This window comes from Oryzias latipes, chromosome 22, assembly GCF_053564925.1.
Source record: "Oryzias latipes strain Hd-rR chromosome 22, Olatipes_Hd-rR_3.1".
Classification (NCBI taxonomy): domain Eukaryota; kingdom Metazoa; phylum Chordata; class Actinopteri; order Beloniformes; family Adrianichthyidae; genus Oryzias; species Oryzias latipes.
In genome coordinates, this window is record NC_136258.1 from 11,395,299 (window position 1) to 11,415,499 (window position 20,201).

The 20,201-nt window shown below is 40.2% G+C and overlaps 1 protein-coding gene across 2 annotated transcripts in view; it reads left to right on the plus strand.

The window, feature by feature from the left end:
* LOC101156930 (serine palmitoyltransferase 2) overlaps nucleotides 1-18,811 on the plus strand; it is a 29,551-nt gene extending 10,740 nt beyond the window's left edge. For both annotated transcript variants that reach the window (XM_011490615.4, XM_078941345.1), the window contains exons 4-12: nucleotides 3,600-3,748; nucleotides 6,055-6,179; nucleotides 7,334-7,427; nucleotides 8,724-8,829; nucleotides 9,325-9,544; nucleotides 9,827-9,953; nucleotides 11,473-11,608; nucleotides 11,742-11,871; nucleotides 16,136-18,811. In XM_011490615.4, the coding sequence (XP_011488917.2) occupies nucleotides 3,600-3,748; nucleotides 6,055-6,179; nucleotides 7,334-7,427; nucleotides 8,724-8,829; nucleotides 9,325-9,544; nucleotides 9,827-9,953; nucleotides 11,473-11,608; nucleotides 11,742-11,871; nucleotides 16,136-16,258 (1,210 nt within the window). In that variant the 3' untranslated portion in view covers nucleotides 16,259-18,811. The remainder of the gene's footprint in view (nucleotides 1-3,599; nucleotides 3,749-6,054; nucleotides 6,180-7,333; nucleotides 7,428-8,723; nucleotides 8,830-9,324; nucleotides 9,545-9,826; nucleotides 9,954-11,472; nucleotides 11,609-11,741; nucleotides 11,872-16,135) is intronic.
* Nucleotides 18,812-20,201: the final 1,390 nt, after the last annotated feature.

Here is a 20,201-nt window from a genome sequence, read left to right on the forward strand (position 1 = left end):
TAGGAACTTTGGCACAGAAAACGTATCACATCAACCAATCAGGGACTCTGCTTTGGACCGTGACGTGTGATCAGCAAGTGGATTCCAGAACCAACATGGAGGAGAATTGTTCTCCTGAACCTTATGACATTAGTCTTATTTGGATCAAGACAATAATGAAGAGATTGTCTCATTTTTACTTTTCCCTCCTCTGATTAATGCGGGACAGCGAGTCATCAAACCGGGTCACAAAGACATGGAAGTACCGCTGAAAGCCACCGTCATTTGTGGTGATCCTCTAGAGCCGTACCGGGAGAGTTTCTGAATGATCTCATGAATCCAAATCGAGAGACGTGATTACTGATGCTTTTGTAGAGCTCTTCAAAATAAAGAGACTTGATCTCTGTACATCAGGGGTTCTCAAAGTGCGGCCCGGGGGCCAATGGCGGCCCACAGGAAGATTTTTTTATGGCCCTCAATAAAACAGAGCCAGAGCAGCTTCCTTTGAGGAAAAACGTGTTGGCGAGAAGAAAAGGTGCTTTCAAGCTAAGTGGACAAATGCTTACTTTGTCGTTCTTCAAGGGCTGGATAAAGTCATGTGCTTGATATGCAAGCAGGTAAATGCAATGCTCAAAGAATTCAATATACATCGTCACTATGTTACAAATCATAAAAACTATGACAAATTTACCGGCGAGGAGCGTAAAAATAAGCTCCAACAACTACAACGAGGCTATGCTGCACACCAGATGTTTACAAAAATGGCTAAATCCAGTGAAGCTGTGACTGAAGCTAGCTACGTTGTGGATTTGGAAATGGCCTGGCGTAGCAAGCCCTTCAGTGACGGAGAGTTTGGAAAAGAATGTATGCTGAAAGTAGCTGACATTGTCTGTCTACAACAAAAGAAAGTCTGTCAAATGATACAATTACTAGATGAGTAGAAGATCTGGGCAGCAACCTCCGACAAAAACTGGAAAAACATCTGGATGGTTATTTGTACAAATGACAATATGTCAATAAAGTTATTAAAAACAACTTTTTCTGTTTGTCCATTTTTTTTCACCAAAATTGGCCCCCAGTCTAATATGGAGTTCCTAATTTGGCCCTCCGCTACAAAAACTTGGAGAACCCCTGCTCTACATCATCTGTGTCTTCCATGTAAACGAGATAATAAAGACAATGTTTCCATGTCCCTATCAGGCTAAACACTTGAAATGGTAGCTCCTCCCACACACGTCTGGAACATCACGTTTATGATCACATTGTTGGACAAACGTCGAGCAGGGAATTCGACGCACATTGAAAAAAAAGTGGCAGACGTGAATTTAACACTCAAATCGCGTTGGGTGTGACCGGAAGTGATATTACATCTTTTTTCACCGACCAGTGCAGTTTTTCTAGCTGCTCCTGTAATTTAAGAGGTTCAAAAGATGGAGTTTACACTACGCGAATTCTGATTCCTCAAATCCTACACTTGAAATGGAAAATATCTCATCGATTTGGGTAAAAAAAAAAAAAAGACTAAATAGTTTAAAAGTTGGGATGCCACAGAGATCCAAATGACTTTCCTTTCCTGTTCCGATGAACTTGCAGTCTTTAAAATAAATGTTTAGGGTTCTCATGATCCTTTGTTGATAACATTGGTGACAGCATTAAGAAAAACTGTGTAATGACAAAGAGCATCTGGGATTCAACATCTGAACTGCTCCCAGATTAAGATCTAAACGGTTTAACAGGCCCCAAACAAAAAAACGGTTCTCTGTAGGTGGTCCTGACTTGATCATTTCAGCTTTTTTATTTAAATTGTATCTAAGAATTTAGGTGACAGATGAGATGATGAGGAACTTTCTGGGAATTCCTGTGGGTCTGTGTTTACATCCACGCTGCAGTTACTGTCAACTCTTCCGTCTGCTCAGTTGAAAGTGCAGTAAACATTTGACTCTCTGCAACATTCCTGCAAATGGGAGTGCTTCATATTGAATGCAGAGGGGGCTTTGTGCTGCTGGGCTCCATGCACCACGCCTTTCAGGAGTTTCACTCTTGGATTCAGAGGCTGTTCTTCTAAACTGCTCCTCACTGGATGTTTTCTTTCTGTAAAGACTAAAAACTCCACTGTTCTGATGAGCAGGTCGGATGCTGCGGATTCCACCACATCAGTTACATCAGCTCCATTTATTCATTCTTTGTTTTTCTGATTTAAATGGTAGTTTAGGCTTTTCTTGAGTGATTGCTTACCCACTCAGATCATCTTTTGATCTATTTTCAAAGAGGTCTTTTAATTATGATTTTGCCATTTTTAGTCAAAATCAAAAAAACTGTCGTTTTTCATGGACATAGTTTCTGCAGAGCAGCACTAGTTCACTAGAAATTCAGCTCAGAATTGTGGGCAGTATGGTTGGCACAGAGTAATTCTTCCCCCGTTGCTGAATGTTCAGAGCAGGTAGCTTGCGACCCGCTCGGCGGATTTCCTACGTCACAAATTGACTGTTTTTCCAGCAGCATTTTTTCGTCTGCCCCTGATTCACAACAGCTTGAATAAAGAATTAATCAGATATGACATTTTAAGCTTAATTTTCTTTGTATATGTCCTCCATCATCAGAAAAATGCCAAAAAAAAACGAGTTAGAATCCCCATTTTCATCAGAATGGGTCCTTAACTTTTTCAAGTATCGATTCAAATTGCTTAAATTGGAGGAAAAGGGGAAGAATTCGGATTTGGCCTTAACCTACCTTTCTCAGTTTGGTGTTGACAACAGATTTGGTCACACGTACAGTTTCTCCTAAAAATACTGGGAGTGGCTAAAACAGCAAAAGAGATGTTAAGTGCAGATCATCACCATGCCTGCATGGAAGGGCGTTCCTTTAATTTTGTTCCAACAAAGCTGACTAATAACAGCGGTGAAATTCCCGCATGTCTTTACACTGTCTCTGAATGCTGAAGCTCACCTTGGTGTCTTTGGTACGTAAGCATCAGTAGTCTGATTAAAAACTATCAAACTAAGGTGGTGAACAGGGAAAAATGACAAAAAACAATAAGGATTTACTGTTCAAATTAAAGAAGAAAAAAATAATCATGTATAAGTCGCACTTTTGGGAGAACTTTAACAAAAGGCTGGAACAAGAACGGACAATTCAACTTGAAAGTCCAATCATAAAAAATCAGTAATTAGCTCAACGTGTAAACGATTATTAGGAAGAACATGCTGACAAGTCCACTAAACTTTGTATCACTTTAAATCGCAAAAACCGCTGAATTTTTTATTGTCTCTGTCGCTTCTGAACAATTCTGCCAAGCCCGGAGTGAGACTGAGTGGTGCTTCTTCTTCTTTTGCATTGCTGTTAGGAGCAAAAACTGATACACACACCTGCAGTGGCCCCCACCCTGATATTTACTTTTTAAAAACTCACACGAAGTCACACCTGAGTATAGTTGACACCTCGGCCAAACTATGCAAAATACACCTGCGACTTATACTTTGAAAAATACGGTAACCCAACTAAACCGTGCACCTCGGGTTCCAAGTTTATTTTTGAAAATTTATCAGTCAACACTAATAATGATCCCATCACCTTGCTGTCAGTCATCATGTCTTTTATACCGCCTCCTCTATGTCTCTCAGGTACAACGGTCGCACAATGAAGGATGTGATTAACTTGGGCTCCTATAATTACTTGGGCTTCGCTGAGAATACTGGACCGTGTGCTGACTCTGCAGCCCAGGTCGTCCGGACATACGGCATCGGAGTCGCCAGCACCAGGCAGGAAATTGGTATAAGGCGCACAAACACACACTCGCATCGTCTGTGTGCAGACACTGTGGAATTTAAACAACTCTAAATGGGAATTCTGCTAAAACAAACCACAAGTGTGTTGTAAAAGGCCACACTTCTAGTTTTAATTACAGCTGCCCCAGTAGCTCTGCCAGTAAAATCATTAAGTACTTCTTTTGGTAAAGTATTATTGAGCTTAATGTGTAACAGTGATTATTGTGTTCTAAGGATAATCAAAGATTATTACATATCAGTTACCTAAAGTGTGAATCATTAATGCTTACTGAAAAGATGTACAAATTCTTTCAGAGGATAATCCACAAACACTCGATTTTGTTACTTGGAAAAAATCAGCACTTTATCAGATCAGAAACAGATTATGAAAGCTATAAAATTAAATAACTCAGTAGGGGTGGGATTATATCAATTTGCTTCTTTCCACTACTTTTCCAGCAATAAATCAAGCTCTACTTGACCCTATTTAAAAATGGCTATATTGAATGAATCAAATCTGACTTAAGTGTCTTTGTTTCCGTTTGTTTTTCTTTATTTAATGAATCCATTTCAGTATTTCTGTAATGAGTTTCATAAATCCCTGATTTTTAAAAAAATGTTTTACGTATTTATTTATTTTTTCTTATACCGTCACAGTTAATGCTTAAAATAAACCCAATCAATCCATCAATCATTTAAAAATGATCAAATCCTTTTAAAAATGTGCATTTATCCTGAAAAAATGCACATGTGACTTTGTTTTAATAAGTTTCTGCAGAGCAGCAGGAGTTCATCAGAAACTCTCCTGAGTTGTGGGCAGGACTGTGTGCACGGAAGTAAGCCTCCGCTGATATCCCATCATCTATCTGTTTACACTCTCTCCTGCTAGCTTTCAGCCCCTTAAACCCCGCGCTAACATTAGTGGTGCATCAAAAATATTGAGCAATGTTGGAGGAATCCATTGAGGAAAACAAAGACATGCATGGCTCTAATTACCTGCAAGCGGATGCATCAGAACGGAGCGGAGTGGGGAGACTTTGGCCCGCCCATTGCTGTTCCCGCGTCTTTTTCCAACAGCTTTTTCAAAGCTACTTCTGATTCTCCACAATTTGAATAAAGAAATACTCAGAAATGCTTTAAGAACATGTTAAAAACACCAAACGGACAACTTTCATCAGAGTGGGTCTTAAAGGTCTACAGGCTCCCTCTAGTGAGATGTGGAAATAAATATGGTTTACGCAACTGCAAGCAGCTTTATCTGCATGAAATAAAAGACCTGAATTCTAATGCTTAAAACACATTTAGATTCAACAAGTTGTTTTTTCTAACAAAAATAATTTGTGATGGAGTTCTTTCACTTTAAATCAGACACCGTAGACTGTTTTTAAAGGGAGTAACTAGTTATTACAATATCATAGTCACAAATGCATGCAGTTTGAACAAAAAGTAATAATAATTTGAAATTAGAACATTGAGAATTGAGTTTTACTTAAAAATTGGAACTAGAGAATTGCAGAATAATTTTTTTTTGCTTTAAGATTAAAATATTAATGGACAGCATTTAAACATGATATTCATAATTATAACACATTTTTGCTAAATAAATAAAAATGGCACAGTAGAATCTTAAATTTCATTTTATGAACTGCGAAAGTTTTCTAATGGCCCAAATTGTAAATCCCTATGGAAACAGTGTTTATGTTGTATTTTTTTTCTGTTTGCTGTATTATTTTGGGATTTAATAAAAATAAAAGACTTGGTTATTCAATGAGAGTTAAGAAAGTGTACAGGCCTTTAGGTTTACTGTGGAAAAAAACCTTTGAGGTTTTAATAATTTTTAGTGACGTAAATTATAATACTAGAAATAAGTAATTGAATTAAATAACCCTAAGGTGTTTTAATCCAAGCCCCCAAAACTCTCGCAGAAATCGGCTGCTGTTTGGTTTAGCTTTAATTTAATTTTGTTTTAAAAGAAAATTACTTCTTAAAAAATGTTTTAAACAAAAAAATAAACTAAAGAAAAATGAAATGCATTTTTTCGAAATTGCTTTTTTTTTTAGGTTAAGATATCCCCTATTTGCTGTTGATTGAACCATGAAGGGGCGTGGTCTGAATGAAAAGGTTACTTTACCATTAATCTGTGCCTGAGTTGAGGCTCAGCTATCAATAAACGTTTTGTACGATTTAAAAATAAGAACTTGAACAGAAATATTTTTAACTTTAAAACCTTTTATGAACTCCTCTAATATTTCATGGAATCCATGTTATACTTTGAAAGTCTTGGTTATTGAGATGCACTCTATGATTTTAGGAAACCTGGACAAGCATGAGGAGATGGAGAAACAGGTGGCCAAGTTTCTGGGGGTGGAGTCGGCCATGGCGTTCGGAATGGGCTTTGCCACCAACTCCATGAACATACCAGCACTGGTTGGAAAGGTCCGGAATCTTCCATCAAGTGTTTTCCTTTACGTTGTAGAGAGATACATATTGTCTTCCTTAAAATGTTAAGTCAAAGTACAGTCGTGATCTGATTTAGGCGTGGCGCGGCGAGCGTGTCAACCAATCAGGGATTGAACTTTGGGCAGATAACGTTGTCAGTGACTCGATCAAAGGGAAGAAAAGTAAATCCAAATTAGCTGCTCGATGCAAGGATTTTCATCTTGAACATCCATCCAGTTTCTTAACCCGCAGGGGATGCGGGGTTGCCGGAGGCTGTCCCGGCTACTGTTGGGCAAAGGTGGGATGCGTCCTGGACAGGTCGCCAGCAATCGAGCCCGCTATGGCGCCACCCATGATCCGGGCAGACTCTGGGCGGCGACATTTGCCAGCTTCAGCTCCATGGACTCTTTGACAAGCTGGGGACCTGTCCCGCTTTCAGCCAACAGTAACCTGGACAGCCTCTGGCAACTCAGCAAAGTGAGCGAGCGAGCAGAAGAAGAGGATCAAGCACCCCTATACTGGCCCGGCAGACGGAGAGCAGTGCCGTCATATCGGCTGCGATGGCTCCAGCTCCATGAGCTTTCCGACGCACATAAACCCAAGCTACTTGCTCAACATCATCCATGATTTCTATGATGTCCAGAAAAACAGTGGCGGTTGCTCCGTGGCCGGGCCGTCAAAGCGTCTAGCAGTTAATTTGACGCGCAAATCGTATCCGGTGTGGATGTAGTATTAGATAAAACAAAGAATGGAGTAGACCTTTTTGTTTTTCATCTAGATAACATAAAAGCAGGTAGTTAGAAAAACACAGCAGAGCCCGCTGTTATCAGGACTCTGCAGCCTCACCAAACCCACAGATGGAAAAAGTCATATCAGCAGGAAGCAGCTTCCACAAGTTTGGGGATAGAAAACAAAGAGCTGCAATAAGTCTGCAATGATAACAATATTTCTGTATGTTTTGGGTTCAGCTGTTGAAAGCAAAAGGTTTTTTTTGAATTTTGTTTCTGAAATGTGACACAATTTCAACCATAAAGTCAGGAGACGAGTAATTCTCCAAAACTACATTTTTAGCATGTAATCTGTGGATGGAGATGGATTAAAAAAAAGAAACAATCATCCTGTCGGTCACTTCCATGGTCCGTTCTTTGCAGGGATGTCTCATTCTGAGTGATGAACTGAACCATACTTCCCTGGTCCTGGGAGCCCGACTCTCTGGGGCCACCATCAGAGTCTTTAAGCACAACAGTGAGTCACAAAAATGTCTCTCCTACTATTACTTCTGAGTTCTTTTGTTTTTTTGTTGTTGTTTTTTTTAAACGAATGCTGCTTTTAAATCATGCATCTGTTCAAATCCAAATATATTTCATATTGTTTTTTTCATATTTTTCTATGGATGTATGCACAATTTTGGCACGATTTTGACAAAAACAATCTGCTTTTGTTAGAGCAGTGTTTTCTTACCTACCATAATTTCCAGGTTATAAGCCGCTACTTTTGTCACACGCTTTCAACCCTGCGGCTTATTGAAGGATTCATCTTCCAGTAGGATCCGCTGTCAGAACTGCATAAAAAATCGATACTTAAAGACATGAGTCAGTGCCATTATTTTTGTACTACATCTCCCATGATGCATTGGGTTAATGTGACCACATCTTTTACTGCGCTGCTGTCATAAGGCACAACAAACGCAAAGATGGAACAACCCTCACCCCTATATAGTGCACTATATTGTGCCTTCGCCATTTTGTAGTGCTGTTTGAATCTACAATTACAAAATCAAGTGCCCTGGAAATTTATCAGAAGTCTCTGCGAAAAACCAGTGTGCATCGATGCTCACAAGATCTGCGAATATAGACCACAATGCATTGCGTCGGAACATCAGAAAAATGTATTTAAATTTTTTTTTTTTTTTTGACAAACCATCAACGTTTTTATCTTCAGAAGACAGTCGACTCATAAAGAATTGTTGCAAAACGCTAATTTTAATTGGATTTTAACTTCGTGAAATCGAACAGTCTCTGTTCTTAAAGTTGTTCTTCATGTAACAGTTTAGTTGTCCTTCAAGGTTTGTGTTGATCAAAGGAGTCATAAATGATTCCAAAGATTCCAGTTTGAGTCGTCTTTCTAACTCCAACAGCTGTTTTTCTAATAATGTCTGAATGAAGAACAAATTCAATTTCAGACTTCAAGCAACTTAGGAAAATTAGAATTTAGGTTTAAATAAAAGTAATAACAAAATGAAAGAACCAGCATTAAGGTCAATTGTCCAACAGACATTTTTAACTAAAATGAAACAATTTAATGACCCAAAAATACATCAAACATTTTTGTTAAAGGAGCATTTTTGATTTAGACAAAAGAAAAACGGATAAAACTTTAGTGTGTTCACTTTTTCTGTGTAGTTACAAAACTTCTAAAGATGAAACTATTTTGTGATTATGTATTCATTCAGTTGCTCTAGCACAAACAAAAACAACATACATTTTGCCTTTATTATCTGCTCCACCCCTGACTTTTCCATGTGATGGTTCCTGCCCTCAGATATGCAGTGCCTTGAAAAGTTGCTGAGTGAAGCCATCATCTATGGTCAGCCCCGAACCCACAGGCCGTGGAAGAAGATCCTGATCGTGGTGGAGGGCATCTACAGGTGTTGTTTCAACATTTGCCCTTAGATTTTTGCTGTTTAGGTCTGCCTGCTTTAAAATCGTTCAACAATCTTGTTTCACAGCTAAAATAGTTGTGAAATATTTGATAAACTTCCTATGAGGTTTAGCTGAGTATTCAAATATGACACAAGTAACTCTTATTTTATTTGAATCAGTTTAGGATTGAAGGAATGAATGACCTGCAAAAGTCGCATAACTGAAAATGAGGACTCTTAATATCTGAAGAATTTTTACGCGTGTATTGAGTTTCCTGGTTTCAGGTTGAACAGAACTTTGTTCAATAAAGTTCATAGTGTCTGTATATGTTAACTGACTTCTTATGTTCTTCTATTATCAGACACGGTTGTGCTTTTTCACATACCTGGGGGCTCGTCCGGGATCCCGGACGAGCCCCCAGGTATGTAAAAAAGCACAACCGTGTCTGATAATAGAAGAACCTAAGTAGTCAGAACTTTGTTGTGTTCTTCTGTCTGCAGCATGGAGGGCAGTATAGTGCGCCTGCCCGAGGTCATCACTCTGAAGAAGCGGTACAAAGCCTACCTTTACCTGGACGAGGCCCACAGCATCGGCGCCCTGGGTCACAGGGGCAGAGGCGTGGTGGATTACTTTGACCTTGACCCCCGTGATGTGGATGTGTTGATGGGCACCTTCACCAAGAGCTTTGGGGCTGCTGGGGGTTACATCGCTGGGAAAAGGGTACAAAAAAAAAAAAAAAGTGGATGGGTTTACAGATCATTTATGTGCAGATTTTCCCAGCAGAGTGAGATGTGTTGCTCATATTTTTCCGAAAAGCTCCCGTGCGGAGTCTCAAAAGCAGAATTTAATCAAAAGTAGGCCGGTCTGCTCTGTGTTCTCAGGGTATCCGCTTTGATTGACAATTCGTCAGAATCTGTCACAGCAGTGCTTCTTTTTTTTCCTGTTTTCTGTTATTAAATCTGTTTTTTATTTCATTTAGTCACATCTCCGTTGTGTCTGCAGGAGCTCATCGAGTACCTGCGGTCCCACTCCCACAGCGCCGTTTACGCTGCCTCCATGTCTCCTCCTGTGGTGGAGCAAATCATCACTTCTATGAAGTGCATTATGGGAGATGATGGAACATCCATAGGCAAGTTCAGATTGAGCATTCTTCCAAATCTTTGTTGAAACATTTGAGGAATTTTTTGGTTCTATGTCTTGTCTGCTTTCCCAGAACACACTTTTTAAGAACCGGCATTGATGCCGACTGTTTTAGCAAACCCAGAGTGATGGAGCCCCCAGAGTGGCCCTATTTTTAAATACGCAAGTCCTTGTGGTTTTCTGGTCTTGGTATCCATGGAAACATGGTAGCGCAGCACTTAAAGCTCCCAAAGGTTTAACACATTCCTTATGGAGACATAAAATTACAAACATAGAACAACCTTTGATCAAAAATCAAGAAAGTCTGAACAATAGATGTATAAATTCAACAATTTATATGAAATAACACATTCCTATTTCTTAAAATGCCATATAGGTTTTTCTGACCTCATCTCTTGAGAGAAACTTTTCTTTTACCTAAAAACGAATTTAAAAAAATTGTTAAACAGCTTAATTACATATGCTGTAATTGTCATCATTGGACACCAGGGGGCAGTGCAAACTACTAAAATCATGGCTTGTCTAGAGATGCCATTTAAACCGTAGATCTTTCATTAAACAAATATAAATATAAAAAAGATATCATCTATAATTGAAAAGCTTTTATAAAGTTTAAACAGTATTAATTTAAATATTCTAGTTAATTGAAACGGCTTCATTTACAGTTTTCCTTCCTTTTTAATGATTTTTTTTCTCTTTAAAACAAATGTCATGCAATTAAATTTTACATTTTTAAATTGAATGCCTTTTTTTGCCCGGCTTTTCCTCCTTGTGCAGCGTTTCTTTCTGTGGCGGTGAGCAGCATTTTGTGAGCTCACTCACAGCGTGTTGCGCCTCGTTTGATGTGAACGGCGCCTTTCAGAGAAACGCAGTCGATCTCCCGCTCTCCCGTGGGAGAAGGAAATTGCATTTCAGATGAACTAAACTAGAGATCCCCCAGGTGTCTTAATGCTGAAACCCTCACACATTTTCCCACAGAAATCTTCACCTGCTTCCTCTTTCATCTGAGAAATCGACCTCGAAATTGTTTTTCCTTCAAAAAATAACAAATGCAAAAACATTCATAGGAAGCATACTGGATTTTAATCTTTACATGACAGAATTATCAACACTTTTATCCAAAATTACTTGGAGTTAATGCAAAAATGTTGTCCAGTGTGATAATGAATACCCCTTCACTCATGTTTTTTTAAGTCTTTTGAGTTCATTTGATCACAAGATTCTGTATCAACTCATAAAAATCAATTGATGGAGTTTCTTTTATTAGTATTTCTTTTGTCCATGCAATCAAAAAGGAACTTCCACTTGTTTGAAACTATGTTTTGTGAAAAAAAATGTTGTCGACCATAATTGGTTTTGATTCACTATAACCAGCAGTGATTCTCAGAGATAAACCAACATGGACACTTAAGAAGGTCAATGTGAATTGGTTAAAAGAAAACAACAACAGTTTCTTCGTATGAATGGTGCAGTAATTGAGTTCATCTGACTGAACATTTGCTGCACAGGCTGCAAACGTCTGCAGCAGCTGGCAGAGAACACCACCTACTTCCGCAGGAGGCTCCGAGAAATGGGCTTCATCATCTACGGCAACGATGACTCTCCCGTCATTCCCATGATGCTCTATATGCCCGCCAAGATAGGGTGAGTCTGAATGTGCTCCACTGTAAGATCCTTCATCTCCGTTTGTCAAAGGCCAGCCTAACAACTCAACAAACCAACTTGTTTTGCTGGAAACCAGCCTGATGTCATGTTTCCTCCTTGCTGTCTCCATCAGTGCCTTTGGCAGGGAGATGCTGAAGAAGAACATCGGCGTGGTGGTCGTGGGCTTTCCTGCCACCAGCCTCGTCGAGTCGCGGGCACGCTTCTGCATTTCCGCTGCTCACTCGAAAGAAATCCTGGACACGGTGAGCAGATACTTCCACAGACGGGCCGAGTCCTGAGGGGGAAAGACGACTTGAACATCAAACTCCCACTATTGTGATGACTGTGATGAAATGTGGCCCTTGAATTCAACCCTCACAGCAGCGCGTGCTGCGTAACGTTACACGGAAAAGCATACAAACACATGTTTAGATCGGGTGACACTCGGCTACAGTGGCTGTTTTGGTCCACTTGTTCCGCTCCGAGGACGTTTTCAGACTGAGGAATCTCAGAGCGAACCGAAGCTCAGTCCGAGTGGAAACGAAGCGAGACCACCTCCAAAGATGGGTCAGAGAGCAGATACTGGTCTGGGACCAGGGTCTGGTTGGGCGTATTAAGACTGAAAATTTCCTCCAGATTATCAGGGGAAACGAACTCTGGTTCACTTCAAAAACATTTGTGCTATCTTATGGGGTCTAGATGACCCCACTCTTACATTGACATGTTCTCCCTACCATGACAAAGGTGGATAAAGGTGGAAAGATTTCATGCAATCTATGGACACCAGTGAAGATCACAAATCATTGAAGAAAAAAGGTTCAGTGCCTTGGAGGCACGTTGACGTTGGGTCATGTGGGCCCCACAGGACAGGTATCTGCTTGTTCAGTGCACTGTCTTGTGGGGTCCAGATGACCCCACTCCCAATGTTGCCTTGAATACGAACCAAATGTGTCCAGTCTGAACACATCCTTTGCCTCAGATCCTGCATTATGTTCTGGAAATGTTTAACCAACCAAGCCTCTGCGGCTTACTGTGCACTAAATCAAGAGCGTTGCGCCCACAGTAAAGCCGAGCGTGTCATTGGGATCTCCTCAGGGTGTGCTGGGCGGACAGCTTGGCCACACATCAATTCAGACAAAGTCTCCACCGCCTCCTTTGTTGCAGACCTTCCTGGTTTTCCAGTTTTTATGTTTCAGACTTTGATTCTTCAGGATCATCGGAGTTAGTTCAGCTTCAGATTGAATTGTTGTAAATCCCGACTGGCCGTTAAGGTTTAAGGACGGCTGGGTTGTCTGGCAGGGCTGTCGAAACCCATCACCCAGAGGTTTATAGACCCTGCTTTTATTGTCGTCTGGCTTTGAAGTTCTTCAAAGAGCTCCTCATTTTGAACTGCGTCTTTGTTTACAGTCAAACGCGTGTCACCCTAATTATGTTTGGACTGATTACTTCTTTCCCGCTTGCTGGCTGCGTAAATGAAACCGTTCTTTCGGCCGTCCAAATGAAAACGTCGGCTTTGTCAGGTCTCCCCACCTCGGGCTAGGGGGGTGGGCTCAGACGGGGTCGACGAGAGCTGCAACATCTGAAGGCGTCCTCCACTCGTCTTCATTTTCTTCCTCACAAGACGCCGTGGCGTGTTCCGTTGCTGTACGCTTTCATCTGTCACGGCGGCGGAACGTCTGTGTTAGCCCTCCTCTCGGCATGGCTCGCTCCCCCTTTGAAGTGTCCTCTTACCTTTGTCGTTTCTTTCATCCAGCTGTGAGCTTGACTCTTATTCTCATCGACACAAACACAATAACCCTAAGCCTTTCATTTTTGGCGCTCTTTTGTCCGTTTTTCAAGTAGCCAAACCTTTAAAAAAAAAAAAAAAAAAAGCTTTAAAGGATCTTCATGAATCGCTCAAGCTCTGTCAGAAAAGCAAGAATTTAAAAAGAATGAGGTTCTGCAATGGGGAAAAAAATCTGTTCTTTGGATGTTCATAAGCAAACTGAGCAATCCTGTCCACGGAAGTGGGAGACAGATCACAGTCTGCAGTTTCAGGCTTTCTAAAGTTCTGCTCTATGTGAACCAAACCATATATTTTATCAGCTATTCATGCTATGAATAATGAACCATTGAAGCTCCACTGCCAGTCCAATGTGCTGCTCCAATCTTAAACCACGTTCAGGAGAAGTTAGGTTTAAGTTCTGTCACTTTGTTGAAGTAATGATGTTAAAATGTGCGTGGTTCTTTTTACAGATGTCATCTTTTTGACGCCATGTTGCCAACATTGACTGTATATAAGAATTTGTCAGATTCACCGTTCTGCTACCTCTTTTGAATATGGTCTTACCATTTCTAATCATTTTCATACTTTTTCTGTACAAACATCCATTTCAGTCAGACAACTCATGCAGTAAAAGATATTTATTTTCACATTCTTTAGCTTGGCATTTCACATTCTTTTAGTTTGGCATAAGGCTCCATACAATTCCATAAAACAAATTTTCCATAAAACCTTAGGGTAATAACTACCCCTAACAGAGCTCACAGGTGGAAGCTGAGGAGGAGGGTGGGGCGATGAACGTAGCGCTGCGGTAAAGGAAGAGAATGAACAACTTACAAACCTGGACTTAAATAGGACGCTGAACAGGTGAGTTGAATAACTGAACCGCCCTAGGGGAGGAACCGAGTAAAACACTGCTAGAGTGGTCTGCCTGAAATGCTCCCAAGGTCGCTCACATTGTGAAAAAATGGCAACTCAATTGCCCTCTTTCGATTGGAGCCATTTTCTACGGACACCGTCGCCCTCAGTCCAGTTGTCATATACAGTCACTCTAGATCAGTGGTCCCCCACCCCCGGGCAGCAGAAGTTGGAGATCAGACCTAGACAATAATCAGGAGGACATTTTGACCATTCCTCTGAACAGAACAGTTTCACTTCAGTGATATTTTTTAGGATGTCTGGTGTGAATTGGCCTCTTGAGGTCACGCCACGGCATCTCAATCAGGTTGAGGTCAGGACTTTGCTTGGGCGACTCCCAAAGTCGTATTCTCTGCTGTTTAAGCCATTCTGTTGTTGATTTACTTCTATGCTTGGGGTCGTTGTGCTGTTGCATCACCCATCCTTTGTTGAGCTTCAGTTGGTGAAGAGATGACCTTAAGTTCCCCTGCAAAATGATTTGATAAACTTGGGACTACATTTTTCCATGGATGACTGCAGGCCCTGAGGCAGCAAAGAGCCCCCAATGCCCCGTAACGTTGTGTGTTCCCTCTAAACAACTCAAGTTTAGTTTAATCCCTCCACAGAATATTTTGCCAGGAGTGCTGAGGAACATCCAGGTATTCTTTTGCAAATTTCAATCATGCAGCAATGGTTTTTTTTGGAAAGCAATGGCTTCCTCCTTGGCGTCCTTCCATGAACTCTATTCTTGCTTCATGTTTTTCTTATTGTAGATTTGTCTACAAAAATATTAGACTATGCCGGAGATTTCTGCAAGTCTTTAGCTGAAACTTCTTCTTCACCAGACTGTGTTTATCTGGTGACGTCATTTGGATTTTATGATAAGTTCGTGCAGAAATCCAAGTCATCCCATAGGCTTCACATACTTTTTCTTGCAACTGTACCTCTGCTTCATTGGCTGACCTCAACCCTTTAGAGCAGGGGTGCCCACACTTTTTTGGTATGTCAGCTACTTTTGATATAAAAATGAACTATTAGTTCATAAAATTGTTAATGTACTGATAATTCAAAAACTACACAGTAAGAGTACACAAATCTAGGTGAGGAGAAACTTTAGTATTAACAGATGAGGCGTTTCATTACAAAAACAGAAAACGGTGACCATCATATTTCATGCTCTGCTGTAAACCGTGCAATGGAGGGAGCATGGCAATTCTAAAGTGCTGCTGGCTCTGTGGGCAGCGCTCGAGGAGCAATCCGGGCCTCAATAAACACTCCAGTGGGCCGGAGTGGTCTTCTCCCAGGGACTTGACGTGCCGTGGGGCAGGTAGCGACTTTCTGATGACAGACAGTGACGGATGTATCAGAGGATATTCGATAGGCCGTTCTGCATGTCAATCAAGTCACATACTCCTCTGTGAGGATTTTGATTCGCCGACAGATTTTTCAGAAAAATATTTTTATGGTTATTTATCTTTGCTACCCTTATGTCTTTGAAGATCGACTGGTCGATCACGATCGACGTAATGAGCACCCCTGCTTTGGAGCATCATAGCTATGAGGGTGGCTGTCACAATAAGGATTGCAAAGTGCAGCACGTCCGTCTTTCTTTTATTGTTTTGGCCCGCCCTCGTAGTTCCTGGCCAATGACTGAAGAGATCTTTTGGTTTCTTTTTCAAGCTTTGGTCCCTTACAGAATGGGCCGCTGGATGCCGGTCTGAATACAGACCAAATGCAAGGTTCGGGACTCTAACGGAAACAAAGGATTCCTCCAGTCTGAATACATCCTAAATTATCCTGGCCTGATGATTTTCTAATGAAGCTCTTTCTTTTTAACCTTTTCTTTCTTTTCCTGAATCTTCGCACAGGCGCTGAGTGCTATCAGTGAAGTAGGAGACGTTCTCCAGCTCAAGTACTCTCGTCGCCTAACACAGAACGCACCTTCAGCTCATCTGTTTGCAGAAAACATGTTTGAGGACATTGACGACTGAAGAACTTTTTGTTCAAGTGCTTTGGAACAGAAAAAAAACAAACAGAAAAATGCAGGTGAGTCTCCATGATGCGTCTTCCATGAAGAGCCAATGGTGCTCGCACCTCGCCTCTGGAAACGCAGCCGGAAAACATCACCAGATTCTACTTTGCCTTATATAGTAAACCGCAGAAAGCAGCACGAACGCTCGTCCTGTCTTCTGTTTTTTCTTTTCTAACTAATCTGTCAAAAAAGGAACAAAAAACTGTCTTACCATATGGTTTGATTTTTTTAAATACGCATTTGTATGCTGTGTGCCTTTGTTACACGTGTGAAGTGGACACCACTTTCCCAAATCTTACTGGAAGTTTGAGCTGCTACGAGTGTAAAGTCCCATTTACTGAGTCAACGTTACACTTTTCACTACCGAAGGTCTCTTCTTTAAATCCATAATGATGCTAATGCACATTTTTACCAACATTACTCCTGTCTCTTGATTTATATTTATATATCACTTACTGTTAAGCTGCATAAAGTTACTCCCCTATTTTCTGTTTGCCAGATGAAGCTTAAACCTAATGTAAAGGTGATTTTTCTTTTTTTCTTTTTTAAGAACAGTTCAGTAGATTTTAGGATTTGTGTTCTTTAAGAATCTAATCACAAATACACCCCCCAGTTTTTTTGACTGTGTTGACTTTTTTGAGAGTCTTCAGAGCTTTAAAATGTTCTTTAGAAAAACGGGACTGATTTAGTGTAAAATCACATTCTGACATGTCAGTTCCACATAATTCACTCGGCTCTCCCAAAACCCGGAGCCGATGACGTCGGTATTTTAAGAAGTGGATGCTTTCCGCCAAACTGTCAGCTGAATTTCCGCTCAAGACGGGGAGGAAGCTGGCAGGTGTGAGTGCCGCACGCTTTAACAGCTGCTTCCAGGTAATGATAAATCACACCTGATAACCTACCCCCCCACCCCACCCCCCACACACACACACACACAGCCACACACACACACACAGCCACACACACCTCTCATGTCTCATTATGAGCACATGGCGTCTGTTTGCACTGTCAACAGCTTAAGCTTGATTTTAGAGAGAAAAGCAATTGATAAAACTGCAACTTTTGGGGTTTTGTTTCCAAAGTTGAAACTTTTTCTTATTTATGATTTAACTTGTGTCTTTTTTTTTCTTAGTGTTATACCAGAAGCAAAATGATCTGCAGAAGCGTTTGGTGTAACTTGTTGTTTTGTCTGGTTTTGTCACTGCTTGTGGGTCAGTACAACAAAGTGCCAAAGCAGAAATGGATCTCCGACATTCAGCCAAATGACAAAAACGCTGTTTGAGTTAAACATTCGCCGTCATTTCAACTCAGAGGCTTTTAATTGCACACATTGTAACCACTGCGCTGCTTCCTGTTTGTTTTTAGATGTGAAACAGCAGTAGCAGTAAGTGTAGCTCAATGAAATCCAGTGACGTTGAGAAAAAAAAAAAAGAAAAAGGATTTAGTAAAGTTTCAGTCGACCTCATTGGACGGACGTTTTTGTCAGATCGCCTCTCGGAGTTTTACGGGTACACAAACGGAGAACCAGTATTTTGCCGTCACTTTAAACCCATTATTCCTCTGTATTCTTCTTCAACACCTTCTTACATTACCATGTCGGTTGCACATGCAACCATACGTTGGGGGGGACGTGCAGCACGTTAGTCACCTGCATCTGATAACTGTTTTAATACCTTGTAGGACAGAGCGCCATCTTTGTGCCACGGCATTCGTGACTTACTATTTTGTGGTGCAAATGAGGGCGAGGGCTCTGCTGCACGCTTTCTGCTGGAAATGTTGACATCGCTGCACGTCATGGTGTTGATGTCCATTCAAATCGGGCTTTATGTGTAATTTGTGCTGCTGAGCTTTTGGAAGGATCCTCCTCACTGACGATGACTGTAGGAAGAAGATAGGAGCACACTTGCATGTGTGCATTCTGACACTCCAGGCGGAAAATACTCCATGTACACTGTGAGGATTCATCACTGATGCTGCTTTCCACAGATTCTGCGTCTCAAACATATGTTCTCCTAACGTTTATTTTTATATAGGAATTCCACAGATTTGTTTCGTGTTTGTTTAGTTTTATTTGTGTCACTGAAAATAATCTGAAGAAATCTTTATGTTCAGTTTTTAAGCTTTAAATTGATCCTCAGATTTGATGCGTGACAATAAACAAGTTAATCTTTGTTAGCCATTAAATTCTCACTTGTTCCCTAAAAAGATGCAGAATGTGGCTTTTAATTAATGAAGTACTTTCTGTTTTTCCTTTTTTTTTTTGTTTTTACTGCCCACATTGGGGGGGGGCGACATGTTACAGACAAAAGTCTGCATAGTAGTGCCTTTTTTAAGCTAAAGATTTTCTAGAGCGCCACATTTAGATCCATTTATTTGTCATTAGTACACATACCTAACGCCGAGTGTCTGTGTTGTTTTGTTGCCACGCATTTCATCATACAAAGTGCACTATTTGCAGACACTGTTGTGCAATGTCAGCTGGATTCATGTTAATAAAACCATTCAAGCAAAAGTGTTTATTGCTATTTTGTTGAGCTATACCTTTTTTTTTTGAAAAATAAATGAAACTGATTTAAAGAAGAAAAAAACACTGCCAAGGTAGAAGAAATCACAGCCCACTTAAAGTTTTTTTTTGTTTATCTCAGCTTTGATGACAATTCAAACCAAGCTGTGATTATTTCTTCCATCCCAAATCATAGCGACACTCTTGTTGCTTTTCAAAATGATTTGACTCATTTTTAATAAACATTTTTTTATTCGTAACACCGCTTTGTCCTTAAATCATGTTTTGATGCTGGTTCAAATCTGCTTCATTAAGCACAAAAAACAATTGTTTTAAGGGCTATGCATTGACATAGATCGAGCCGATAGTATATTTGAAAAGAAAAAAACTAAATTCTGAGATCACTGAGGTCATCAGCATGATCCAAAGTTTCCTTAAAAACCCATTGTTTTTCAAACTGGTCCATTTTTTTATCTGCCTTGTGGCTCATCATCATTCCACTAGAGGCAGTAAAAGTGCTTTTTTTTAATGGCTTCTTACATAAAATCGTAAACCCCTTTGGCAGGAAACCTTTTGCTAATTTCATAACTTTATGGTAAAATTACTACAGAGTATTAGGGCCAGTACATAAACTTTTTTTAATGAAGAATTTCGAGAGAGAAAAAAAGAATTTCGAGAAAAAAAGTCAAAGCTGTTAAATTATGAGAATCAAGTCGTGTATTTATGACTTTAAAAGTCGGTTAAGTTTCGGACTTTTCTCTTATAAATTTAAGCATTTAGTGAAGTAAAGTAATAAATCTACGACTTAGGAAAGTAAATTTATGAGTATGAGCCTTGCTCAAGATGAAAGGTGTGTAAGGTTTTGTGATTATTATTAGGTTTAAAAAACAAATCTTTTAGCGACTCAAAATCAAATTGTTAGTTTAGCCGGCTTTCCGGTGTTCAGTGTCTGTAAAGCTGTATTTTATATTTAAAATAAGGAGCTCAGAGACACGTTTGGGTGTAGATTAAAGCCACTTTATTTTCCTTTTCATTCACATACCCAGAAGTCCATTCGTCACATTAAGTCATGTAAGTGTCATGCATATAAGACACACCAAAGCAGAAGGAAAATGGTGTTACCCCTCCTTCAGATAAAAAAGTCTCGTTTTAATACAAAACAACAAAGTTAAATGAAAATAGTCTGTTATATTCGCACAAGAATGTTGAAAATGCCAAAAACTGGCCCTCTTCAGATGGAAGCATCACACAGACTTGGAGATCTTGTCTATGGTGGAGGAAGACAGGATTGAAGTAGACAGCTGCAGGGATACCGATGGCTTAATCAATAGGCTGCAGAGATCCTGCAAGCCACCAATCAATAAATGAAACGATAACAACTTCTCGCCATTGTGTTCAC